This window comes from Prunus avium, chromosome 1 (genome assembly GCF_965620075.1).
Source record: "Prunus avium chromosome 1, drPruAviu1.hap1.1, whole genome shotgun sequence".
NCBI lineage: Eukaryota > Viridiplantae > Streptophyta > Magnoliopsida > Rosales > Rosaceae > Prunus > Prunus avium.
The window spans coordinates 56,490,784-56,516,910 of NC_142284.1; the positions used below are offsets into that span (position 1 = coordinate 56,490,784).

At 36.3% G+C, this 26,127-nt stretch overlaps 5 protein-coding genes across 7 annotated transcripts; 3 read left to right on the plus strand and 2 right to left on the minus strand.

Moving 5' to 3' along the window:
* The first annotated feature begins 1,157 nt into the window (after nucleotides 1–1,157).
* MYB93 (myb domain protein 93) lies at nucleotides 1,158–3,015 on the plus strand. Its single transcript, XM_021961625.2, has 3 exons — nucleotides 1,158–1,346; nucleotides 1,606–1,735; nucleotides 1,844–3,015. Exons 1-3 carry the CDS (start codon nucleotides 1,214–1,216, stop codon nucleotides 2,649–2,651), a joined length of 1,071 nt encoding a protein of 356 aa, XP_021817317.1. The 5' UTR covers nucleotides 1,158–1,213; the 3' UTR covers nucleotides 2,652–3,015.
* Nucleotides 3,016–3,560: 545 nt separating this feature from the next.
* Nucleotides 3,561–6,987, minus strand: LOC110759572 (mediator of RNA polymerase II transcription subunit). Of its 2 annotated transcripts, XM_021961651.2 has the most exons (8): nucleotides 6,770–6,987; nucleotides 6,335–6,406; nucleotides 6,170–6,223; nucleotides 5,730–5,829; nucleotides 5,257–5,314; nucleotides 4,799–5,155; nucleotides 4,310–4,398; nucleotides 3,561–3,737 (listed from the first exon to the last, which is right to left on the minus strand). In XM_021961651.2, the coding sequence occupies exons 3-8, from the start codon at nucleotides 6,203–6,205 to the stop codon at nucleotides 3,718–3,720; spliced, it is 660 nt and encodes a 219-aa protein (XP_021817343.1). In that variant the 5' UTR covers nucleotides 6,206–6,223; nucleotides 6,335–6,406; nucleotides 6,770–6,987; the 3' UTR covers nucleotides 3,561–3,717. The 2 variants fall into 2 exon arrangements, with proteins under 2 accessions (XP_021817343.1, XP_021817344.1); XM_021961652.2 differs by lacking the exon at nucleotides 3,561–3,737 and having other exon boundaries at nucleotides 4,160–4,398; nucleotides 6,770–6,986.
* A 7,937-nt stretch (nucleotides 6,988–14,924) lies between these two features.
* CRY1 (cryptochrome 1) lies at nucleotides 14,925–19,723 on the plus strand. Of its 2 annotated transcripts, XM_021961599.2 has the most exons (5): nucleotides 14,927–15,616; nucleotides 16,253–16,471; nucleotides 16,891–17,597; nucleotides 18,343–19,139; nucleotides 19,395–19,723. In XM_021961599.2, exons 1-5 carry the CDS (start codon nucleotides 15,304–15,306, stop codon nucleotides 19,396–19,398), a joined length of 2,040 nt encoding a protein of 679 aa, XP_021817291.1. In that variant the 5' UTR covers nucleotides 14,927–15,303; the 3' UTR covers nucleotides 19,399–19,723. The 2 variants fall into 2 exon arrangements, with proteins under 2 accessions (XP_021817292.1, XP_021817291.1); XM_021961600.2 differs by lacking the exon at nucleotides 19,395–19,723 and having other exon boundaries at nucleotides 14,925–15,616; nucleotides 18,343–19,143.
* Nucleotides 19,724–19,858: 135 nt separating this feature from the next.
* LOC148298061 (uncharacterized) lies at nucleotides 19,859–21,416 on the plus strand. Its single transcript, XM_088249622.1, is given in 3 exon segments — nucleotides 19,859–19,924; nucleotides 20,869–21,031; nucleotides 21,034–21,416. Coding segments are annotated over 3 exon segments (612 nt in total).
* A 233-nt stretch (nucleotides 21,417–21,649) lies between these two features.
* On the minus strand, nucleotides 21,650–23,733 carry LOC110748561 (nodulin-26-like). The gene is made up of 5 exons (XM_021948527.2): nucleotides 23,506–23,733; nucleotides 23,091–23,309; nucleotides 22,534–22,740; nucleotides 22,324–22,385; nucleotides 21,650–22,199 (listed from the first exon to the last, which is right to left on the minus strand). Exons 1-5 carry the CDS (start codon nucleotides 23,641–23,643, stop codon nucleotides 21,917–21,919), a joined length of 909 nt encoding a protein of 302 aa, XP_021804219.2. The 5' UTR covers nucleotides 23,644–23,733; the 3' UTR covers nucleotides 21,650–21,916.
* Nucleotides 23,734–26,127: the final 2,394 nt, after the last annotated feature.

The following is a 26,127-nucleotide window of genomic DNA, read 5'->3' on the forward strand; positions in this document are numbered from 1 at the left end:
AGGAGAAAAAATTGGTTCAAATTTGGGGCATTTGCTGCACCAACTTCCCCTCTAACTGCCCCACCCTCCAAGTCAAATGGGCCATATTTGCACATTTTCTACTGTCCCTTTCTAGCAATTATATATATCCATGCCGACTGACACCAATAAATTTTTGGTTTTTTCTTTTGAAATAAATAATTTTAATTATATTTTATATGTTTGTTTCTGGGGTTGAATGGGGATTGGTACACATTATTTTCAAGGATTTTTCTAAGTTTCTGATTACCTGATTGATTTTAACTAAAGCTTTCAGGCCAACTTTGCATGCATTTTTTCTTCTTTTTTTTCTTTTGTTTTTTTTCTCTAGAGAAATGATTATCAATAGGATGGTGCTTCACAACTCCAATTCTTGCTTCCAAAGAACCAGCTAGGTTCAACATCATCCGTACTTAGTGGTTGTATCTTTGTGCCTAATTTATATGAATTTTTCAGATATTGAAATAGTTTATTTCAAGATTAATATATACATACACTATTTTCATCTTTTTCGTAAATCACAACAGTTCATTAATATTTTAATTTACACCTAGAGAAATACCTATAGATATATACATACATAATAGAACTTGATTTATGGTTTGAGGCTATTAAGAGAAATACATGATAATTTAATTAGTCAAGCTAATGATCATGAAATCTAACTAGCATAATGTTTTAATACATGGATAACAAGACACAAGAGCATGGATCTATTTATCATACATTTAGACAGAAATCAACTTTTGATCAGTTATTTAGATTTACAATATATCAACGTAAGCGTCATATATAGTCGGAGAGTATAGCGAGGCAACATTTTCCTATATATCATATATAGTTTAAATTTATACATAAATAATCACATATTGTTGTAGATACCCTAAGCCTAAGGGCTAAAGGTCTCATAGAGTTGAAGACGTAACAAGCTAAAACCTTTCGTGAAGCCATGCAAACGATGACGGCAGGGGCTCTTCTTGCGTGCATGGATCGGAGTTTGACAAAGAAGCGACCTGCAACGTTGACATTATGATTTGAAAGTTTCACTCTTTTTCAGCTTTGGCATTAAAAATTAATTCGTATGGAAACATAGAAGCCCTTGTGCTAATTATTTTGTGTATAAATAGGCAGCAGCCACAGTTTTTTCAAGAAACAGATCAACTCAAGAAGCAATACATTTACAAATTGAAACAGAATGGGGAGATCTCCTTGTTGTGATGAAAGTGGCCTCAAGAAAGGACCCTGGACTCCAGAAGAGGATCAAAAGCTTGTGCAGTACATTGAAGAACATGGCCATGGAAGTTGGAGAGCTCTTCCAAAGCTTGCAGGTTTGCTTAATCAAAGCCTCTCTTTGTTGATAAATTTGGTTGGTTTACTAGCTTAAGCTCACATTAAGACTACACCTCACATGTCATTAAGCTTTGTTGGTTTAACACTATCTCTGAAAGCTTGATTTAATGGCGGGGTGTCGGTCCAAAGTGTTCTTTGTTAGTTTCTGTTTTAGTTTTCGGATTTAAAAGTCCCGCCTTGAAACCAAACAAAAACACAAAAGCTTGATTTAAATTGCTATCGTTTTCTCTTTTGTAGGTCTCAATAGATGTGGCAAGAGTTGTAGGTTAAGATGGACAAATTACTTGAGACCTGATATCAAAAGAGGCAAATTTACTGAAGATGAGGAGCAAACAATTCTACATCTCCATTCTATCCTTGGAAACAAGTAATTCTTTAATCCAATCTCTTTTTTTCAACGACTAAACCCATCAAATTTTCAATATGTTTGAATATTTGAACTTACTCTTTATATGTCTATGCTTTTGTTTACAAGATGGTCAGCAATTGCAACACACCTAGATGGCCGAACTGACAATGAAATCAAGAATTTCTGGAACACCCATTTGAAGAAAAAGCTGATCCAAATGGGTTTTGATCCAATGACCCATCAACCAAGAACCGATCTCTTTTCCGGTTTGTCTCAGCTTCTGGCCCTGGCAAACCTGCAGGACCTCATGCAGCAATATCAGCCGTTAGATATTGATCAACATGCTGCAACATTACAAGCAGATCAAGCTGCTCAGTTGGCCAAGCTTCAATACATGCAGCATTTACTCCAATCTGTAGCTTATATAAGCAGTGGTGAGAATTTTAGCCAGAACAGAAACACAGCTGACACAGACATGGAGGCTTTCAATTTGTTGAACTCACTTGTTCCTTCTATCAAAGAAAACCCACTTTTAAATTCATCTCAGCTTGAAAATCCAAGCTCATTTTCTCTTGGATATGGTGGAACTTCTCAACCACTCCACCATCAAAGCCTACTGCCTCATGACCTAGCAGTAGCAGACCCACAAGTCCCTTTCAGTTCTCTACCATCTTTGAATAGTGATCATGAAATGGGCTCCAACTATACAATGGTCAGCCAAGAAGATAACCCACCTCATGATCATGATGACTCTCCATGGTTTGATAAACTTCTGTCTCCTGCTCCTAATTCTATTCCTCCAACTATGACCGGGACGTTGATTAGCAATCCGGGAGGAGATGTCTGCTGCAGCACTTCAAGCTATGGAGGTAGAAGTAGCGGTTCTTCTTCCTACTGGCCTGAACTCTTTCTTGAGGACGCCAATTATGCTTGAGGGATTCTTAGTTAATTATTATCATAGATTGAGAAAGATTTGGTGGTTGCTGCCTTTGTCGTTGATCATTATCAATTCTTACTTATTCCATGCATTTGCATGTGTATATACCGACATACAGATATGTGTGATGTAATGCATATCTACGTACGTTTATTTGTACACGTACATATCTTATATATGTTTATGTGCATTGTATTATATGTACATTATTTGGGACTAAAGTATCATGGAATATACTTTTTTCACATTATAATGTGATATTATCATATTGGCATTACTCAAAGCAAATATGGGAATACTCATGATCCTGGCAAGGCACGACTATAATAAGGTCTACTTTGATCGCAGGTGAACAAGCGTGGCAGGGGGATCTTGTAATTAGTAGATTGTGGCTATGCAATTAGTCTTCTTTTTAGAGAGAGAGAGAGAGAGAGAGAGAGAGAGAGAGATGTACAGTGAGAGATAAACAAAATAATATAATTTTGCTTAAATCCATTGTGCGTGGGCGATTTCTGACCGTTAATTTAAGCGGCACATAAGCTGTTCAGAAGACATTGGTGGTAGGACTTGCAACCGAGTTATGTCATGTTCGTGTCATTTCATTTACTTGCATCGAATTTGACAGCGACACTAACTCAACCGGGTTCTTGTAGTTAAATAGTTGGTCATGGTTGTCAAAGCAACATAGAAAATCAGGGTTGATTAGGTTTCTTCCTCCCCTTTTTTCCCAATTCAAAGAAATAAATTTCACCACCTAATCCCATCCCATGGTTGTACACCACTCGACGTTTCTTATGTCATGGCAATCATGTTAAAGACGTTTCTTATGTCATGACAATTAATCATGTTCAACAAGACTTTTTTATGTCCAAACAACGCATGGAAATGGTGGTTACAAGTGGCAACTAACAAAGACAGGGATCTTTGTTTCAAGCAGAATAAATCAATCATATTGACAAGTTTAAGACTGCACTTATTCATTGTTCTGATAATCAGTGTATGATCTGTGTAAATATATTTACCTCCTTTATTCTAGGCTTTATTGGAACTCTGGGATGCTACTCTAGGAACTCAACTCTTCACCTAGAAAAAAAAAAGAAAAAAGACGAATAAAAAGTAGTGCAATAATGCAATGCAATGGGATCTTGATGAAGTGGTTTGGAGTGGAAATGTAGTAAGTGCTAAAAGTCAGTGGCAACAAGTGGAGGCCTGCATATACAATATCATTAACTGGGTTTCACTTATGAAACATAATTAGTTTTTTAGCATCATCGCAAGAAGGGTTTAGTCAACCGTTCCTGCAGCGCCTACTCAATGCCAACACTCCTAATGATCTAGGGCTAACTTAGCCCTTTTTTACAGGCTAGTTTAGCCTTTGATCCTTTAACTAGCAAATGCTAAATGTTTCATTCAGTATTGAATAGATTGCCTAGGGAAAAAAGAGAGCTGTGATTGTCATTGACGATCACAACTACATGTGTGGAACTGTCACTAACACAACTATCTAAAGTTCAAGTTATGGAAAAACTACTTTGGGGAATTAACATGAAGTTTGACAAGCAGTTCTGATTGCTATAGATGATCCATATATCATTCAACATTGACACGAGATACTTAAATCAAAGCAATTTACAACTTCTGCTATAAGGTCGTACCCCCACCATCTGACATGAGAGATGCAGCAGCCGCAGCAGCTGTAGGAACAACCCCAGTTGAAATGCCCGGTTTTGACAAATGCAGGAGCCTGAGAAATCAATTCCAGGTTAGTGAATATGTTGTCAAGTAAACAAATTTTCAATATATAGTCATCATAAACCTTAAAATCAGTTTTCCTATATGCAATCTATATGCACTGTTGAATGCCTCGTCATTTATAATATGATCAACAACGGTGCAAGAAATATTCAATTGGGACCCTTTGGACCGTCGCGGATCACCCAAACAAGACTTGTTTATGAAAAAGATGATAGAGGATATCCAGCCACTAGATATGCAAGACAAAATTGGACTAGTCTGTTCGGTTTTCAAGCGTGGACCACTGGGACCCCTAGCCAAGAGGCATAGATCAACAAGCTTATGTGTAGGTAGGTGGGCTTTAATGCTTTTTTATAAATAAATAAAAAGTAAGGGAAAAAAAAACTTACGGCGCAAGATATTCACAAAAAGATGATACTGCAGCAACAACTTCAGTATAGTTTTCAGATGTAGCAGGGGCTGTCACTTCTACCAACTGTATCCCGGGAGTTACAGGGACAGCCTCATCTGTGGCATGCAGTTGTAGCATCTTATTAACTGATGAAACAGTCACAGTGATCTGTGTGCCCCTCTGGAAATGGAAGGCAAATCCCACCCTCAGAAGCTCATGGTCCAACTTGTAGCCAAGCGCATAAAACAAGCGAAGCACATTCTTGCTTGCTTTGCTTTCGACCATGGTTCTTACTAGAACTGAAATTTGCTCAGCACCTGCACCTCTCATTGCACCTCCTATATGCCTTACGGTCCTACAGAATTCAGAATTTGGCATAGATACAATCATATGTATGTGTGAAACACAAATTTCCACGTGTTAATAAATATGACAAGGCAAGTTTTTAAGTGTTACCATGTTGGTTCAGTTTGCTCCAGATTGCATATAAGTCGAACCTCTGAAGCTACAACCCCTATAGAAAGGAAGATCATAAGGCCCTACAAAATAATTTCTTTCTGTGCTATTCAGCTGATACACACTGAACCAGACCACAAGTTGTAGTAGCAATCAATGCAATATAACACTGTTGCTAATTACAAAATCTTCAAAAAAATCCATCTAACCATCGCATCAATTCAAAGGTTATTAATGAAAAAATGTGAACTTAAGAGTCACAGAGGAAAAGTACCAAACAGATAAAAAAACAACGGGCTGCTATGAAAATTTATTTAAGCACACCAGGAAAGGCTTTCAACATCTCTTTAAATGAGTCCATAAAAGAGGAAAAATGACTATTCTGACTTCGGCTTAATTGTATAGAAAATGTGTTTAGACATATTATTCTAGCCACACAGCTCAATATGAAAAGAGGAAAAGAAATGAATTACCAAGGTTCGGGCCACTTTTAAGACATATCTCATGGACCCTCAAACGTTCTCTGCGAACACCACAAAGACCCTGAAGAAGAATCTCGAGGGCCTCAACATGCTGCAAAATGAAAACCATATTTTAGATGCAGCTACAGAAACTACCCACAGATGGGGGAAAAGGGGTTCTTTTAGGGATCTATTTCCAATTGTGAACAAAATTGAGTCCATAAGCATGAATAGCTTGTGCACGAAAGAAAACAAAAACTACTCAATAAGAAAACAAAAACTACTGAATAAAAAAACAAATCAGAAGATATGTGTCAAAAACTGAGCTCTAAGCAGAAGATTCAATCTTTCTCCCCTAGCAGCAATACACAGATCAGAATTTAGAGGCATTTCCAGAAATTGTATAACAAAATGTAAGCCTAACCCAACCCCCTCATTATCAAAGTACTTACCTGTGTTTCTATAATTCCCTGAACCACGCACTCCATCAAGTTGGTACAGTTGATCTAAGAAAAACCAGTAAACTCTTTATAGAAAATATGTAGAATTGAAGGGAAAAATATCAAGAAATCAAGCATAAACTTCCGAGGGAGTGATTACGAATCAAAAATACTAACCGGGTAGTTGCAGCTCCGGCGCGACAGCAGCAAGCTAAAAGAATGGAGAAAGAAGAGGGGTTCCTATGGGACCTGGAAAAAGTTCAAAACGTGAGTGACCCAGAGCGAGAGACTGCACAAAAATCTTTGCTGCGTATAAAATTGCTTGGGCCTTGAAAAGCCCATTTAAACGCTTTATATACTAGGAAATTTAACATCATTGATAGAATTTTAAATTCGAAATTAAATTAAAAAATTCGAAAGAAAAGTCTAGCTCAGATTTTGGCTGCTGCTCCTCTTCAAACTACGATTGAACAAAACCCCACAAAAATTCGAACCAGAGAAACAGAAATTGGTTAGATATGGAGGAAACTCGGGAATAAGGAAGCCTTCTAGTTAATGGGTATTTGGGGAATTATCTGAGAAGCTGATATTTAAAGCGATGAGTATTCGTACCCAGTGTTTTCAAAGGCATGCCTTCGCGCGCGTCGGAGCGAGGCGGCAGAGGAGGTCGGCTGTTTCGCAAGTTGCACGTTTAGCGCAGTGAGGCGTGGGAAGGCGTGACAAGGCTCTGCAAGGCGTGCCCAGGAGGATGAGGCGCTGCAACCCTGAACCCTGTGTATTCTCCAAGCGGCGCGAGGAAGAAGAGTTCGTGTGAATTTTTTTAAGGTTGTATGAATCGACGTCGTTTCACTTTCAGCCCTTTTAAAACTGAGGTTACTTAAATGAAACGCACGTTCAGTTTTTTTTATTGCGTTTTTTCTAATTAATTAATATATTAAGTTAATACACGCTGTGTATTCTATATATCAATTGGAGATTCTACTTCAATTTCTTGCCTTCAGTTGGAGCAGGCCGCTGTGTACTCAATAAGAATTACCTTTTTTTTAGAGCAACTCCACCCATTTGCCCTTTGCCATGACAAGAGGGAGCTAGGGCAGCCACTATTCACATGAATAGTAGTTGCCTTTGCAAATAGTATTTTGTGTTTCCACCAATTGCCATGGCTAAGGGCAATTACTATTCATTTTTTTGTTTTTTTCACAAATTTTTTTACCTCAATAATTAATTCGGATAATATTTTCGGATAATATTTTGTTTTTATAACCTAAAGAATTAACTTTGAGAATATTTCGGATAAGATTTCTTTTAATTATATTTTGTTTGATGTATTGAATGTGTTGAAAATTTTGTGTAGAAAATAAAAAATAATATAATGAGAAGAAATTATAAGAGGATTTTGTGTTGAAAATGAAGAAGAATGGTACGTATTTATAGAAAAACAGTTCAGAACTTTTTGGTGAATTTTTAAATAATTATTCGAATTTTTTTCACATTTTTTTTGCCCAAAAAAAGCTCAGCCGTTGGATTTGGAAAAAAAACCCATCGGAGCACCAGAACGCGCCACATGGTGCATGACATCACCTCCCCCTCGGACTGGAGCTCGGGCGAGACTTGCCTTCGGGATAGCCTGACTTCGTGGGTCCCACTCCCAGCCCGGGCTTGGGCTCCTCGCTGGAACTGGGTTTTTGTTCCCCCCCCCAGCCTCTGGCTGGGCTATCCAGTGGAATCACTTTTAATATTAACACATGGACCTTTATATATATATATATATTGTATAGTACAACAATAATTTCTACACATAGACATATATATATATATATATATATATATATATATATATATAAATTGTTATGGTTAAATAAGAATTAGTTGTATAATTTAATTATATTGTATTATTTATAAATTTTAAATAAATAAATGTTCAAAAGGCATACGCATCACTGCTTCAAGGCTTACGTCTTGCATAGTATGACTAAAACGCCTCACATCAACACCTCACCTTTCAAAACATTGCTCGTACCTACTTATGATTTTGAGCAAAAATCGTAGGTTTGGTGAAAACGAAGCTCGACGATTTGGCGGTTGAAACGACGAAGACGCAGACTTGGTGCTCGCGTGCTAGTTTCTTTTTGGGTCTTAATTTGGGCTGGACCTAATTAATAGGACTACATTACGCCCACCTAATGAGGTTCTAAGCCTACCTAGTCTAGGTCTTAGTGCTAAATAGTCCAATCCATGTCCTAGTCCGGTTCACCAAACATGTCCTGAAAAAATATATAATTAGATTGGTTCGGTTTAGTTGGATTTTTATCAGAACTCATAAGAAAGAACACAATTGAAATTTGTCGAATTAAATTGGTTGACTAGTTTAATCGATCTCATTTAATTTTCTTTATCTAAATATGGAGATTCGAACTTGAAATCTCTTCAGCAAAATAATGTAGCTAATAATTTGATTTCAATTTTAAGTACCTGTATTGGCAGCGCAAAAATGAGTGATAATAAATAGGTACAAGGATGGAATAAGACATTGATTTTTTTTTTTTTTTTTTTTTTGGTCGGAATAAGTTTCATTGATAGAAAGGCAATGCCAATTACAAGATAGTGGAACTCATAAAAATGAGTCCAAACAAATGCAACAGTAAAAGCCCACTACAAAAAAACTCAAACATGCATAACTGGCATAAAGCCAGAGCCCAAAACTGATAGCCAAAAAAGAAATGTAGTAGGAATGTAGACATTTCTACATTATGTTAGGTTAGCTTTTTTGGCAGAAGATTAAAAATAAAATAAACAAATTTGTAGGTTCCATGGTGGTCCTGCCAGCTTGTAAACAAAATGCAAGGGGACAGAAGCGGTACAAGATGTCAAAGGAATTTGGAGCATTTTAGACTTGGTATACAATTATTAGCAAGGTTGAGCTGACCTTTCAACAACAATTGTGATTTGATAGATGATTAATCAAAAGTTCAACTCTCCTGCTAGCAAGATTGGATCAATAATTGATTAATAATAAAAATAAAAATAAAGTATTGAGTCTAAGCTCAAATTGCCAAAACCAAACCAAACTACGATTTCTCTATTAGTTTTAGTTTAAATTGAACCATATCGCCACCTAACGATTTTTCAATGAAACCAATCCAAATGAGAATGCGTCCACCCTACTACTTCCTAATAAGCCATTTATAATTTTACATAGCAATTAACCAAGGCTTATTTATTGATTTGCCCCTTGAGTTTTATCAAAAATCTCAATTTACCTATGACCTTGTAACTGGGTCAATATGCCACTTGTGCTTTTATTTTGTATCTCTCGTTGTATCATTTCGTCAATTTGATCACTAACATTGTTAACCTGCTGATGTGGCATAGACATTTTATTAATTTTGTAAGTTAAAATCCAAAAAATATTAAAAACATTTTTTAAGAAGCTACAATTGTTCAATAAAAACAAAAGGTTACCAAAAAATAGGCCCATTCCAATATGACATATTAAACAAAAACCCTTATAAAACCTATTTGGAGAAGAAGAAAAAAACCAAAACAATCAATTGTCATTTTCTAATTGGTTCTTATAAAATTTTAACACAACCAATTAGAAAATGACAAGGGGGTAGTTTGAGTTTTTCTCTCCAAATAGGCTCTATATGAGTTTTGTATAATATGTCATGCTAAAATGGGGTTTTGAATAAATATCTTTAAAAGAATCCAGCAGCCCCTCCTCCCTCATCTCCCCAACCATCCCATCGCAGCCACCTTCAACCCCTCCCCAGCCACCCCGCCGCAGCTCCACGGCAACCCACCACAAGCCACACCCACCCTTGCGGTTGTCACCATCATCATCATCCAGATCCCATCTCCAAATCTCATCCCCAACATGACTGATTAGAAGAAATCAATGTAATAACTCTTTTTGTTTTCAACACATGTGATTAGAAGAAATAAATGCAAATTAATGTGGTGGTGTTGAGATTTTGCACATGCTAATAGTTATATTTTCAAATCAGCAAGTTAATGGTTTTATTGAGAGAATTCACGGAAGAGGGCACATACGACACGAAATAAAAGCACATGGGGCATATTGACTCAGTTGCAAAGTCAAGTAGTAGATGAGATTTTTGGTAAACGTCAAAGGCAAATCAATAAACAAGTTATTAACCAAACCAATCTTTCAATTCCGTTACCACTAATCACGAGCCAATATGTTCTTCAATGATTGAATGGCAGATCAACCGTTTCTGGTTGATATATACTTTGATGCTTGGTTGGTAGACAGAGAGAGAAAAGTTGGAGATGAAAAGGGGCCTTACAAACATGACTATCATCATATCATGTTAGCAGCTTGCTAGGGCACATGACATGTGCACTAATTTTGGGCCAAAAAGGTGACAGCGTCCAGAGTTTGTTTTTCCTATTTGGACACAGATTGGCGTAATTGGTGAGGAGGATTGCTGTGTACTTGTTCAGCACCAATGCCGCCTCCTCCTCCATGATGCAGGCATCAAGCTCTCAATTATTGATCCATCAACTTCGTGACTTTTCTCTTTTTGCTTTCTATAATTTCTTTGCTTAAGTAATTTGTTTAGAGCATGTCCATCTCTAATTGGATTCTGTCCCCTAATCAAATTGTGATGATTGATACAAGAACAGGTCTCATGTTCAAGTTTCTGTTTTATTTTTTACCTTTTTGAAAAAATAATAATAAATTTGGTGGCGTAGGCATTCAATTTTGTAGACAACCTAATTCTAGTTAGAGCCAATTAGGGAGTTGACAAAAGGGTACCAAAAAGTTCGTTTTGACTACATGCATGTTTAGGGGGATTTTGGAAATTCCTAGGTTGCACATGTTGCTTGTATGAACTTTTAATTAATTCGATGTAATGGCTTAAACATAGGTGCCCTGTGTTTAGACTTCGTGTATATAAATAAATAAATAAATAAATAAATATAAATATATATATATATATATATATATATATATATATTAAAGTGATTATCTAAATAATTTATGAAATAAGAAGATCAACTTGAGTGCAAGATGACGGACACACTTCCATAGTTAATCGCCTAAGGCCATCGCTACAAAAAAAAAAAAAAAAAAAACTCCGCATTATATTTCACTAATCAAAACCGTCTATGTTTTAGATAATCATTCAAAGATCATCTCTACAAAAAATCCCTTGAATCCGATATTGTTTGACCACTCCATTGTGTTATTGAAATTTTAGTACTTTCTTGAAGCACCGTGTTCATTGATTTTGTATGACACAATTGGATGTCGAAATGGTTTCCGATTTGTCTATTTTTTTGCAAGGATGATCTATGAATGTAGACTTAAAAAATAGATGGTTTGGATCGTTGACAAAAAATTTGTAGGGGACCCTAAAACTTTTAGTAAAAGATAGCCTATGAATAATATGTAGAAAGAATTTTAATCAAACATACTAACAAAAAATAAAACAAATTCTCATAATAACATCTCAACAATACCAAACCAAAAATTATAATTCATCCATAATTAAACCCTAAAATACTAAAGTTTAACAAAATCCCAAATCAAAGCCCTATAATAATTTAGCCCTAAAACTATAATTAAAGATATATAACAAAGGAGAGAATGAGAATAATACTTCTTGTTGACAAAAGGAGAGGAGAAGATGTTGTTGGCAAGTTGCCCACCCAAGATAATAGAAGATTTAGCCAATAGAGGGAGAATTTGACCCAAAACAAAAAAAATGGGGAGAAACTTTCTGCTATAGAGAGAGAGAGAGAGAGAGAGAGAGAGAGAGAGAGAGAGAGAGAGAGAGAGAGAGAGAGAGAATAAGTCTAATAGCCAAAAGAGAAGGAGAGAGAGAAGAAATGGGATCACCTGAGCGGGCAACATATGTGTAGGGTTTGCTTTTAATTTTTATTATTATTTTGAGATGAACTTATAACACATGTAGGTATTTTTTATTTTGAAAAAATTTGGGCTGGGTAGGCACCCAGCCTGCCCTGTGTATAGCACCGCCCATGCCTAAAAGGCGTCCCTCAAATAAAATTATTTGAAGAATCCATGGGGTGGTGACTACCACGCTTTTTGTCCCCTCTTTCTCTCCTTTTCATTTTCTCTCCTTTTTTATATTTCTTCTTGTCCCAAGTATTATTCAAAATCAACAGAGCTGCGGCTTTAGCAGAGGGAAAGAGGGACTGAAAAATGGGAGTCGGGGAGTTTGTTCTTCCATGAATATTATGACTTGACATGTGAGTGTGAGGATAAACCATCAACACCCATCACGTCCGTTTTGTCTAAATTTAATTCATTTCTAAAGTCTGTACGGGAAAATAATGACACTCACCAATCACCACCTTTAAATTTTATGGCTTAGCATAAAATGGGCCTAAATTTTGCATAAATATTCATATTACACACTGCTTAAAATGGCATCCCAAACTGATTAGTGGTATTGCATTGTGCATAGAGATTGTGACAAGATTGATTTAGGTTAAAAACACCTTATCTACAAAACATTATTGTGTGAAGTCCAATCTTTTCTTTCCGAGTTCTTTGCTTATTTTGAGCAAACTTTTAAATGCAATTAGGGTTAGTTTGGGTACTAAACTATTTCGATTCGCATCCACAAAAATACTCAGTGACAATTTGATCATCTGCCGAATTATTGAAACTTTGTTGTTACAATTGAGGGAATTAAACCTTGACCTAATCTTATCTGAACCCTTCATAATTTCTTTTAAATTTAATGAAAAGAAGTTCATAAGTTATGACGCTCTAAATTTATGGAGAGATAATTTTCTTCTTGTAAATTTTAAAGGAGCATATAATTAATTATTTCAGGGTGCCTTTTGGGAATATAGTAAGGTGTGGTGGTAAAAGTTTAATTTTCTAAATTTGCGTTTTAGTGCGAAAAATAACTACACTGGATTTAATGAACAGTTTTTTGGATGCTACTAGAATTACTCTTGAATTTGGGTCAATTTAGAATAAATGTGTTCTTTAACGGTGTGAACTCAGTTTAAAAACAACCAAACCATCAACTTGGCATGAGACCTCCAAAGCTTTTTTAAATTTATTTTCTACACAATAACTGGATTACATACCCACCAAAAAATAATATAGATTATTATAAATAAACCCAATCCTAGACATGTATTTATAAAAAAACCCACACACTATTTAAACATAGAAACACACCCAAAATCAACCCCAAAATCAACAATTGTATATTTTTTGGGTGTGTTTATAAATGAGTTTTGAGTGTGTGTAATGATGGGTTTTGAGTGTGTTTATAAAGTGTTTTGGGTGTTGGGTTTTTTAATAATTTCAGCCCCCATTTTGGGTGTTTTAGTGAAACTCCCAAAATAATAATATCCAACGTTAAGGAAACAAATCTCTTTGGAGGTCTCGTGCCAAGTTGATGGTTTGGTTGTTTTGAGTGTTTTTTTATGAGGTTTTGGGGTTGAGTTTGTTTTAAGAAATCGATGACAGTTTTGTAATTTATAAGAAATTAAAAACTTCTTTGTTATGTTGTAATTGAATTTTAGGTATATTTCTAAAATCCATTTCATATAGAATTTTTTTAATAATTTAAGTCTCTATATTTAGTATAATAGTGAATCTCCCAATAAAAAATGTAACGTTGAAAATGATGCATTAGAAAATGGAATTTGTTTGAGCGCCACATCACAATCCACTTCCAACAGTGACGCATTAATGGAATCCGAGCACTAATGATAGGATCATATGACTAAGCATTATCAAGAGCCCAAACCCAAAAAAAATATATTTAATTAATTAAATTTAAAAAAAAAAATATATATATATATATATATATATATATAAATGGACTGGCCCACCTAAAGAGAAAAAAGCCAAAATGCAAAAGAGTCATCATGCCGCATGCCTATCTCTCTATGCCAGATGTCCCCTTCAAAAATCCAAGCTGCCAATTGTGCAATCCCAAGTTGAGACAATGAGATAAATGATTAATTATAGAAACAAAATCTCCCCCAAGTAGCAAAACCCTAAATCATGACTGAGACTGGTTGCATTAGACTAGAGACATGGTTAAGCTTAACTTATCTGCATAAAGCAAGCTTGACAATTCAAAGTGAAATAACAGATGATGGTGATTAAACACTAAGCAAGAGATTTATTTTCTGCTATGCATTCGACATTTTGAATAATGTAAAAGTCCCATATCGATAACTTATTTGTAAATTCACGTTGTTGTTAGTAATCGACTTAAATACTTTTCTTAATTTTACTATGATAAAATTAAATGATGTTGGAAATAAAGATCCATAACATTATTATTATGCTAAATTTAACGTCTGAATATAAGAAAATTAAAATATTTAATTTAAAATTAACTGACAATGGAAATAAAGATCCATACTATTATTATTATGCTAAAGTTTAACTTCCGGATATAAGATTCTCTCAACAAAGAATGAGTCAAGGTTTTCAATTCATGACCTCTAGAACTAGACCTTCGATGTCATGTTGCATATGAATCTAAAAAATTTAATATATTAAAGAAATTCGCCAGGCAAGCTAAGAAATATTTTCCACCCTGTCAAAGACGGGATTTGAGAAGGAACTAGAGAGGTGGGTGGGGATTTGTTTTGTTGCATAATAAGATAAGAGAAATATAAAAATATAGAAAATAAAAGTTGTGGCTGCAGTTCGCCTATCAATTTGTTGTAACTTGTATACCACCCACTCCATTGGCAATGGCATTAACCAATCCTATTCACTCACTGCAGCCCCCCCCCAGCCCCTCTCTCTCTCTCTCTCTCTCTGTGCCCAAAAGGCGTTTTTGTAGCAACTAGCCTAAATTGCATGGGGAGAATTTCATCCAAAAAATTAGGAAAAAAAATAAGAAAGAAAAGTAAAAGATAAGGGCAAAAATCAAATCTTTTACTCCTGAAAAAGAAATGAACTTTTTTCTTCCTGTTGGGTCTAAATTCCCATCCTCATAAAACACAAAAGTATGAGAAACAGAGCAAAAGATAAGATTAATTACAACCCCTCTGGCTCCAAGAGAGAGAAAGACACAGAGGGAAGGATATGTCAGATGGTATATTAGTTTGAGATAGAAAATACTTGTGCTGGGTTTTGTTGGTTGGTGAAATATTGTTTGGGGATGTCAGGTGGTGGATGCAGTGTAGTCTGGTTCAGGAGAGATCTGAGGGTGGAAGATAACCCAGCTTTAGCTGCTGGAGTGAGAGCAGGAAGTGTGGTTTGTGTCTTTATTTGGGCACCTGAGGAAGAAGGCCCATATTACCCTGGAAGGGTGTCAAGATGGTGGCTCAAACACAGCTTGGCTCATCTTGATTCCTCTTTGAGAAGTCTGGGCACATCTCTCATCACCAAGAGGTCCACTGACAGTGTTTCTTCTCTTCTTGAGGTTGTTATTTCCACTGGTGCCACTCAGCTCTTCTTCAACCACTTATATGGTCAGTTCTTATCTGTTACACCAATTTTGTTAATCCTTATCTGTTACAATAGTTTTTAAGATGTCTTCTTTTTCAATGATCTGGTTTTTGTGTCTTGAATATAGGGATGATTCTGATTCCTGTAGGCGTTTTGAATTTCTCTCCTCTTCTGGGTTTGGGGCTAGTTCAATAAATTTATTGGTTTGGCATGTAAATCTGTAGTATTGGTTGAAAAGTAATTAAATTTGTTTTCTTATCAAATTCAAAAGGTTGGTGCTTTGATGTCTGGCTGAATTGTTTGAGTATTTGATTAATTACCTACCTTGTTCCTGTTTTGGGTGATTTACTATTCAGTAGCTGTTGACAGTGTTGAGGTTTCTTGATTGGGGAAAAAAATGCTATTTGATTGTTTGTAGTATGGTGGTCCTTTCTCACCAACAGTGGGAACATATTCAGTTATGATTTGTTCATTAAGCCTAATTGAATTTTTTAACTATCAACATTTTTAGTTACAAGGAACAGAGTTTGTGTGTTCTGTCTAAGGATCCTTCTGTTCTTCATTTAGTTAATTCTTGTATTTCCATTACACGGTTGAGGAAATCAAAGTAGCAAATCAGCTTTTGCAATTTAATGCTTAGTGCTATCTTTATATTTCAGATCCTATATCACTGGTTAGGGATCACCGGGCCAAGGAGGTTTTAACTGCTCAAGGCATAGCTGTGCGTTCCTTTAATGCAGATTTGCTCTACGAACCATGGGATGTTAATGATGTCAATGGTCGCCCGTTCACCACCTTCGATGCTTTTTGGGGAAGATGCCTTAGCATGCCATATGACCCAGATGCACCGCTTCTCCCCCCTAAGAGAATTATATCAGGTTTATTTGCATTCAAATTATTCTTGAACTTCAACTGTATTCAATATCAATACACATCAAGCATCTTATTGTATCTTATGTCCCATCTTGTTTCTCATCCTGTTTCCCATCCTGTTTATATTTCTACAAATATTTTGGTGCTGGAGTTATGTCACTGCCTTGATAGGCCTCATGATATTTATATAGCCTCTAAGGTGGGAGTAATTGTCATGACTATGTTACTGGTGAACATGCAGGGTTCACTGCTGGCTTAGGTTGGGTTTTTTCTTTTTTCTTCTGTTGTTGCTCTATGTGTGTCATAGGTTTCCTGATTCCTCCAGTATGTGTACTTTTTCTACAAGAATTTCAAGTAATACTTTCATGAACCACCTTTCAGTTCGTGTATTAGATTAACATTTGAAAGTTCATGAACTTTTCAGGTGACACATCAAGGTGCCCTTCTGATACGTTGGTTTTTGAAGATGAATCAGAGAAGGGAAGCAATGCGCTTCTTGCTCGAGCATGGTCACCTGGGTGGAGCAACGCTGATAAGGCTCTGACCACATTTATAAATGGACCATTACTTGAATACTCTCAAAACCGCAGGAAGGCTGATGGTGCCACAACATCATTACTTTCTCCACATTTGCATTTTGGGGAGGTAAGTGTGAGAAAAGCATTTCATCTTGTTCGCATGAAGCAGGTTCTTTGGGCCAATGAAGGCAACAAGGCTGGTGAAGAGAGTGTGAACTTGTTTCTGAAGTCTATTGGTCTTAGGGAATATTCAAGATACATTAGTTTTAATCATCCTTACAGTCACGAAAGACCTCTTCTTGGGCACCTAAAGTTCTTCCCCTGGATTATAAATCAGAGCTATTTTAAGGCATGGAGGCAAGGTAGAACTGGCTATCCATTGGTCGATGCTGGCATGAGAGAGTTGTGGGCCACAGGCTGGCTGCATGATCGTATACGAGTAGTAGTTTCTAGTTTTTTTGTAAAGGTTCTGCAGCTTCCATGGAGGTGGGGAATGAAGTATTTCTGGGATACACTCTTAGATGCTGATCTTGAAAGTGATGCTCTTGGTTGGCAGTATATATCTGGTACTATCCCCGATGGTCGTGAATTTGACCGCATAGATAATCCACAGGTGCGAATGTTGAGCTTGATTATCTTGAATTTTAGACCGTGCTTCTGCACAAACATACACACACAGCTTTAAATTTTACAAGGCAAAAAATTTATCCATGCTTTTTTACTCATATGTTGCAATTCTGGCTTTCGAATCATAGAATATAGTTTCAGCTCGATATTCTAGTGTCCCTCATCAAGAGTCAACAATAATGAATAGAATCTAGTGCACCTTGTTCGTCAGTGCCCATGACTGTTCATAAGAAACAATTTCTTAAAAGCCTGGGAGACATAGTTCTGCCTTGATTCCACTCTCATATGATGCCTCACCTGAAAGGCCCCACCAGTAGTGGCTACTAGGTTTATAAGGGCAGTGTAATTGGTGGTCATCAACAGTACCCCTTAGGAATCTTTGGCCTGCAGTATTGATGAATACGGGTTTTTGCTTTTTATGGACATTGACATGCTGCTCTTTAAAGTATTAAAAACGAAGCTCGTGGAGTTGTTTTCACACATGGACTATCAAATCATACATGAAAACCTGCAAAAATCTTGTGTTGAAAAACTTTGTTTAATTAATGTTTCTTCACTTTTAGCTATATTTGTGTCTGAAGCATTGAGTGCAGACGCAATGTTTTATACAGTTATGAAAGTTGACAATTGATTCATGCTCCTCTTTGTTTGAGGGGATTAATGCAATATTACCACTCTTAGTTGATCAAGTTTCAGTAATAAAAAATCTCATATTGATTTGATTTCTACAGTTTGAAGGTTACAAATTTGACCCAAATGGAGAATATGTGCGAAAGTGGCTTCCTGAACTTGCCAGACTACCAACTGAATGGATACACCACCCATGGAATGCACCAGAATCTGTACTCCAAGCAGCTGGAATTGAATTAGGATCGAATTACCCTCTCCCTATTGTAGGAATAGATGCGGCGAAAACCAGGTTGCAAGAAGCATTATTAGAGATGTGGCAGCACGAAGCTGCTTCAAGAGCTGCTGTTGAAAATGGAACTGAAGAAGGGCTTGGAGATTCCTCTGAATCAACCCCAATTGCCTTTCCTCAAGACATACAAATGGAGGAAAATTATGAACCCGCGAGGAACAACCTTCCTGCCACTCGAAGGTATGAAGATCAGATGGTCCCAAGCATAACTACATCTTTGGTGAGAGTTGAAGAGGAAGAAAGTTCAATGGAAATTCGAAATTTGGTGGAAGAAACCAGGGGAGAAGTGCCTACGAATGTAATGGTGGATCAAGAGCCAAGAAGAGACACTTTAAACCAAGGGGTTTTGCAGACTATTCGTAACAACACTCTGCCACAACCAAATGCCGCAATAGGGCTGCAACATGCTATTGAAGATTCCACTGCAGAATCTTCCAGTAGCAGTAGGAGAGAGAGGGATGGAGGTGTAGTTCCAGTCTGGTCTCCTTCAACTTCTAGCTACTCGGAGCAGTTTGCGAGTGATGACAATAGCATTGGAACAAGTTCTTACTTGCAAAGACATCCACAGTCTCACCAAATAATGAATTGGAGGCGGCTATCTCAAACTGGGTAAGAACTTTTGAACAATTCACCAAGCAGACTTTTTAAAACCTTCCTCTTGCCTAAGCAGTTAAGAAGCTTAGCTTTGAGACATATCACAAAATGGAATTGGGTCTGTTGGTGTATTACTTAAATTTCTTGAGTTGTTAAGTTCTAAAACAATGTATCACAAAGCATTAAGTGAATGCCTATTTATTTGAAAGTTCATGTTTTTATTCATACGCTGGCTGTCTCATTTTCACTCCCAATTTTCTTCTTTTACAGGTAAAACATATAGATGCAAATAGGAAAAAAAAAGTGCGTGGTGGTGAAGTGATGCACGCCATCAAATGGATTTGGGGAAGGTGAACATATCTTCCACATTGACCTTCCAACCTGTTCTCCTGGCCACGAGTGACCTCAAACAGCAGTAGACCTCTTGTGTGTATGATATTTTCTAATTAATACAAGCAACTTATTGGCTATCCTTTTCTTCTTCTTTTTTCTTGTTCTACCATAATGCAGCCCTGTTGTATAGCAATGTTGTACTTATAAAGGAAGAGAGTGAAATAAGATATGTAGTCATTGAATAAACTCAGGTTTTTGCTTTCTCATTCTATTGGTAGCAGATGTAACATATGCTATGTATCCAAACTTCTTGTTGTAGGTTTGGAAATTTACTGATCTGTTATGGAAATTGCACCCACTAAGTATCTGCCCTAATATCTTTACATCCTAATGCAATATCGATGCGAAAGAGACGAACTACACGATTGAATATGCCTGTGAGTATTGAATATGCCTGTGAGTATAGGGTTAGTTCTTTTTTGTTTTTTTGTTTTTTTTTGTTTTGAACCATGAGGTGGTCCTGGATGGGCCCCAACTATGGGTGGCACCTTTAAGCCTTAACCACAACTCAGACTAATTCCCGCTCACACCGGGTCGGCCCGTAAGGGGTAAAGTGTTGGCCAAAGTGGTGACTCCATACGAGAGCGGGGATCGAATCCCTGACCTCTCTTACCCTCCGTTTGGATGAGGGAAAATAACTCGGAATTTAGCTAAAAGTCGGGAATTTAAGCGGAGAAATTGACAATTCCCTTGTTTGACAACTTAAGCGCAGAATTTATTAAATGACGCATGGAAAAAATCGTGGAAATTGAGGCATCAAATTCCCGAGTTTAATTTCCACCAAAATAGGCGTCATTTCACAATTTCCATAGTGCGGGAATTCATATTTTCCAGTGTGCCAAAACTTACATTAAAAAAAACTGCCAAACTTTTCATTAATTAAAAAAAAAGAAAAAGTACACGTCTCTCTGGATCAAATTTGAAGGTTAGTCTTCAAGCCTTTCTCTCCTTCAATTTATGTTTTTCTATTTTAGGGTTACCAGGGTTTCTAAATGGCTATCAAAATTGGGTGTTTCTGACTAAATTTATGAATATGTGTTGAATGGGTTTTGTGATCTTTGCGGCACTATGGCTGGATTTTGGGAAGTTTTAACAAATTATTCTATGCCCATGGATATTGGAGTGTGATTTGTGTTTATGGTACAGCTCTGTAGTTGTTTGCTAGCTTTATCGCTTTGTGTTATCGCCTTGTTCAAGTTTTATTCCTTACTCTGAAGAAAAAGCCTATGTTGCTGAAAGCTTTTTATATACTATGTAAGGAAACGAAAAGCTTTGTTGATTGTTATATGCTGCTGAAAATCGATTTTGGTTTTCTCTCATTCTTATTTCACTTTGATTATTTGTTTGGTAGTCTCATGACGATGCTAGAGGTTGTCGATTTAAAGTTATAGAAAATAGGGATGATATAGTATATTTGTGTGGCAAAGATAGAGCCACTGGAGAGGGTGCAAAAATAGGTGCAGATGCAACTGAGGTTATGACTCCTACTAATGAAGTTGATCATGTTGATTTGAATGTGATACACAAGATTAAGAAGATATTCATGTTATTAATGATATTTCACCAACCTCAACAAATGGTCAAAAGAGAAGAAATAGTGCATCAAATTCTTTTGATATTCTTCCTACAAATAAAAGAGGTGCTGTCAAAGATGTTATTGCTGATTCGATTGCTAGAATGGCTTTATCATTTGAAGAGTTTATCCGTGCTGATACTAAGAACCTTGATCCAGCAAAGGTATATGTTGTAGTACAAGCAGTACCAGGTCTTAGTGAAAATGAACAACTCAAAGGATGTGCTTGTCTGATTGAAAATGACAAACAATTTCAGATGCTGAAGGCACTCCCAATTAAGAAAAAAAAGAGTATGTTGTTGATGTTTATTACACGTGGGGAGTGATTTGGTTTGCTAATATGCTATGTTTGTTTAAGTTGAGTTATTTAGTTCATCAAACGATATGTTATTTTATACTTCGAGGAATATCTTCTATGTTAGTTATCAGTTTTTTTGTTCTTTCGAAATATTTAATTTCTGTCATTGACAATTTAAATGAGCTATCCAAACAATGAAATTTTCAATTTCTGTCAATTACAAAATTTGACATACATAAATCCAAACACTGAAATCTTCAATTGTCAGAAATTGAAATGATGGAAATCTAAATTCCGTCATTTTAGAATTCTATGTAATTTGCAATTCCTTCATCCAAACGGAGCATTAAGGAATGAGAGTGCCGAACCACTCACACCAACCACCTTGGTTATAGGGATAGTTCTTTACTATAGGGGATATGAGCAATCTTATTAAAAGTCAAAATAAGGAATCGTTTTACATTTTATCTGGCATGACCAGAGTGATTTTGTGACATTTTGTGCATAGCTAAGACTCCTCTTTAAACTTCACACTTGTGCAAGTGTTCTGGCTATCGGATCAGCATTGCGTGAGTAAACAGGATTGTGTATGACACTGGCGTTCTCATCAGATTTTACAGATGTAGGTGCCCAGAGAACACCGTCATCAGATTCTACCGGTGTAGGTACCCTGAGAACACCGTACACCATAGCAGCCGCCATGGCTCCAAGAATAGGGCCTGCAGTATAGACCCAAATGTTCTTATAAATACCAGTGACAGTAGCAGGGCCAAAACTTCTGGCAGGGTTCATAGAAGCTCCAGTGATTGGCCTGCAGATTCCAATGCATCAAAAAATGTCACAAAACTTCGCAGACTAATGCTATAACAATGAAGGTAAAATGCAGAGCTATGGTAATAAATCAGTTATTAGATTATTACTGAGGAGTTAATTACCCAGCAACCATAACAGTAAACACAACAGCAGCACCTATAGCAATTCCAGAGATATTTTTGCTCTGTTTTTGACAGTCAAGCATATAGGGTTAGTATTTTCTTACACCAAAATGAAAGGGAGAAAATGAACTTGTTGGGGTTATCAAAACATATTTTTGGGTGGGTTGATGAAATTCTATAATTCAAAGCCTACAAAGTAGATGATTTTACCGCTCTGTCATCAGTAGCAACACCACAAATGGTGAACATCAATATAAAAGTGCTTATAAATTCCCAGGTGAGGGCTTGTATGTAAGTTGTTGAATAAGAGAACTGAGTCACGGTTGCTTGAATGTTGTTTTGGTCGTTAAACAACAGCCTCAGGGTCAGGCTTGCTAGGGTTGCTCCCGACAACTGTGACATGATATACAGAGGTACCTACACAACAATACAAAGCATATTTTAACCAAGTTGCAATTGAAATGTTTAGAGACACCCTTAAATAATTTTGGGTTTCTTTAAAAGACTTATCCGTTTACATATCCAATAAAAAATTAGAAAACTAACATGTTATTACCATGTTAAGGCCGTGTTATAGTCAAGATCGAGTCGTAGATGTAAGTTAAGATGAGAACATGAGACATCGATTCACATATTGATCTTTTCCTTTTCAGAACAAGTTAGTTTACCAAGTTTTTAAGAGAAGGAAAGGGTAAGCATTTTATATTAAATGTTATAAACAAGTTATTTCATGAAGAAACCCTCAAACTTTGGTGTTAGTGTCTCACATGTTTGCATGGAAATCTGCGGCCAGCAGCCAAGGCAATGGTAACTGCAGGGTTGAAATGGGCACCAGAGACATGCCCAACTGCATATGCAGTGGCCGTAAAAGCAAGACCCCATGCAAGTGCTATGCCCACAATTGTAAGAGACTGTATATTGTTGACAAGAGCAGCCCCACAGCCAATAAATATGAGAATGTATGTGCCTACAAGCTCTGCCATCATCTATTCACACAAACAAAGACATCCCAGATGGTGAAAATGGGAATTAAAACTCTTGGTTAGTAGATGATCACAACAATTATGGCCGTGAAAGCCAACGATCTTTTGGCCTAGTGACATTCAGTCTCCACTTTCACGGACAATAATTGTTGAATCAAACGAAAGATTTAACCACGAAAATGGATGTATTATCAATTACCTTTTGGAAGAGTGAAGCAGAAATTTCAGCCTTAACGGTACGTTTCTTCTGAGTACCAGTTGCCCCTGCTTCTTGCACAGCAGTGTGTCCAGTGGACAAGACAAGTTTAGGGGAAGAAATTGAAAATGAATTAGACATTGCAAAAAGTAAGTGAGCTTGAGCTTGATGGCCACCTCTAGCAAACACTTACATATATATGCAGTATTTCTTGCATTAAAAAAAGGAGTTTGTCTGCACTGTCACAAGGATATTTTCCATATATGTTATGGAATTTTATATATCATACTTTCTTGCCATGAATTGTTTTGGTTTGTAGTTGTGCATAATTTATTGAAGCCGGACTAAATATCTTTTTTCTTGTTTGTTTTTGGAAGTTGATTTGAATAGCATACGTTTTTAGTATTTTGGAATCATTTTGGTGGTATCAGAACTAGTAAACTTCATGCGGGGCTTCCATCTGTCGATTACAAAAGTATCTGTCATGTTCAAGAACTAGGTCAAATGCAACAGTGAATGGCTCATATCAGTATCAGCTAGCAAGTTAACAAAAAGAGAAAAAAGAGAAGAAAGTTAGATTTTTTTTTTATAACCTTTTGGTGAAATGTAATTTTGCTCATTGAGTCATATCCTATAATTCCATTGCATGGAACAAAGTGTCCATTCAACCTTTGAATTTCATTTGTAAAATTTTACCAAGAAAAATTACAAAGCAAGCGACAAAGTTTGTGGCTTAGTGAAGGAAGTAGACAACCTTGGCAAGCAAAATTTCAAATTGAACAAATTGTGTTGAAGTTCTTAGTTTTGGTTGGAGAATTGAGTCTCATTTACTAAAAATTACTAAATCAGAATTGAGTCTCATTTAATATTGGCAGCTCCACTGCTACACATCAGCTATGAAACTTTAACCCGAAACTTATTAATGAAGATTTAAGCGATAACTTCTGACTTTAATGGTAAAGCATTTATCTTCATATTTACGACAAAAGTTGAATTTTTGCTCTACCCTACTTCATTTAGATCAAGAACAATATATTTGACTAACGATCAATGATGTAAGGACCAATAATCACATGCAGACCTGCCTAGAATTTAATATGTAGCAAGTTGTACGAAATGTAAACAGATGTCACCACCAGGTTTTTCGGAAATTTAATGCCTTGCTGCCAATTGACACCCTACATTCTGACCAAAAATTAATATATAGCATTCAAAATAAATTTAAGAAGTTAAAAATAAAAAAAATAAAAAAACAAGGCATTCATATTGCTGCAAATCTTAAATTAAAATCATTCAACTTCCTGGACCAGCATTAATTGGTTAAAGAATATTGCATATATTTTTTTGTTTTGATAGGCAAACAAAAGTATTGCATTGCAGCTCAGGTTAATAGATTTATTTCTTTTGATAAAAGGGAATATTTTATTGGCTGTGTGTTGGACAAATAGAGAGGTGCTGCCATGTAGCTGAAAGATAAGCTATTTACTTCCTTTTTGATATATTGTAATTTTACTTTGTACCACAAAATGATATGGTCTTGTGGCACTCAGTTTTCACTTTACCGAAGAAGGTTCGAATCTCATTGATAAATAAGTAAAAGAATTTGAAAAGTTGGAAAGGTGGGGAGAAAAGACAATGCCTCATGAAAATATTAAGGGAATCATGGTCTGGGAGAACCTTATTAATGGGCTCTTTTGGTGCCATACTAAGAAGCAAATGATATAGAATCATGAGATGCTCATAGTAGAGGTTATGCCTGTCTTAATAGGGCATAAAGCCTACCAATTCATAATTGATCAGCCATTGGCCAATTTTTACTGTTTTTTTCTCAGGAAAAAGCATTAAAAGCCTGCATTTTTGTTAGTAGACAAAGCATCAGATTCAGGACCACTGCAGAAGTCAACACAAATATATTACCTAGGAGCTTTAAAGATGCAAATGATTTGATGAGGGATCAAGATGAAGCAGCTATATACCATTAGATGAAAGCTCAAAGCTATTGAGTACAAAAGAAAAAAGTAATGATCATGAATTCCTGATTTGTTATCTTATAAGATTATTATATGGGATGATGAAGATGATTTGCTTAATAAACTAGATTAGATGCTGCATCCCATTAACCATTTTTCTTTGGGACTTTGAAAAACTCCCACTGACTATATATTTATATTTATAAAATACTCCAAGAAAATGCTATGTGACCAAAACTGACAGCAAGCTGTGAACAAATCAAGTTTACTCAAAAGGGTAATCCGGAAGTTAAGTAGATAATTAGTCTGCAAACTTGTTTCATCAGTGTGGAAGGCTGGGATGAGAACTCAAGTAATTGGATCTGTATCTCTTTGTGATTTGTCTTGTGATTAGGTAAAAAGGTGGATGCTGTTGAGGACTCCAAATCACAATCCTGTTTTGAGGTTATTGGCTTTGAGGGCCTTCTCAGCAACAGTGTAGTTATAATATGGCTGCAAGTGGGACCAATTAGGATTTAGTTACTTGCACCAGCCACCATCTCAAAGTGGATCAAATCTTTACTAGTTCCATATCCTGCTTTTGGAATTAACAGCACCGAAGCTGCTGATTTGTTACTTTTTCTGCATAAATTTTATTGTATCTTGTGTGGTTTGT

Bases quoted from the DNA above. Each gene is read 5' to 3' on its own strand.
- MYB93 (XM_021961625.2), top strand. From the start codon at position 1,214: ATGGGGAGATCTCCTTGTTGTGATGAAAGTGGCCTCAAGAAAGGACCC. The intron at 1,347-1,605 runs GTTTGCTTAATC...TCTCTTTTGTAG, and splicing joins AGCTCTTCCAAAGCTTGCAG to GTCTCAATAGATGTGGCAAG. The intron at 1,736-1,843 runs GTAATTCTTTAA...TTTGTTTACAAG, and splicing joins CATTCTATCCTTGGAAACAA to ATGGTCAGCAATTGCAACAC.
- LOC110759572 (XM_021961651.2), bottom strand. From the start codon at position 6,205: ATGGAGTGCGTGGTTCAGGGAATTATAGAAACACAG. The intron at 5,830-6,169 runs GTAAGTACTTTG...TTCATTTTGCAG, and splicing joins AGGGAATTATAGAAACACAG to CATGTTGAGGCCCTCGAGAT. The intron at 3,738-4,309 runs GTACGACCTTAT...TTTTTTTTCTAG, and splicing joins TCTCATGTCAGATGGTGGGG to GTGAAGAGTTGAGTTCCTAG.
- CRY1 (XM_021961600.2), top strand. From the start codon at position 15,304: ATGTCAGGTGGTGGATGCAGTGTAGTCTGGTTCAGGAGAGATCTGAGG. The intron at 15,617-16,252 runs GTCAGTTCTTAT...TTTATATTTCAG, and splicing joins CTTCTTCAACCACTTATATG to ATCCTATATCACTGGTTAGG. The intron at 16,472-16,890 runs GTTTATTTGCAT...TGAACTTTTCAG, and splicing joins CCCTAAGAGAATTATATCAG to GTGACACATCAAGGTGCCCT.
- LOC110748561 (XM_021948527.2), bottom strand. From the start codon at position 23,643: ATGTCTAATTCATTTTCAATTTCTTCCCCTAAACTTGTCTTGTCCACT. The intron at 23,310-23,505 runs GTAATTGATAAT...TTGTGTGAATAG, and splicing joins CTGCTTCACTCTTCCAAAAG to ATGATGGCAGAGCTTGTAGG. The intron at 22,741-23,090 runs GTGAGACACTAA...ATTGTTGTGTAG, and splicing joins GCAGATTTCCATGCAAACAT to GTACCTCTGTATATCATGTC.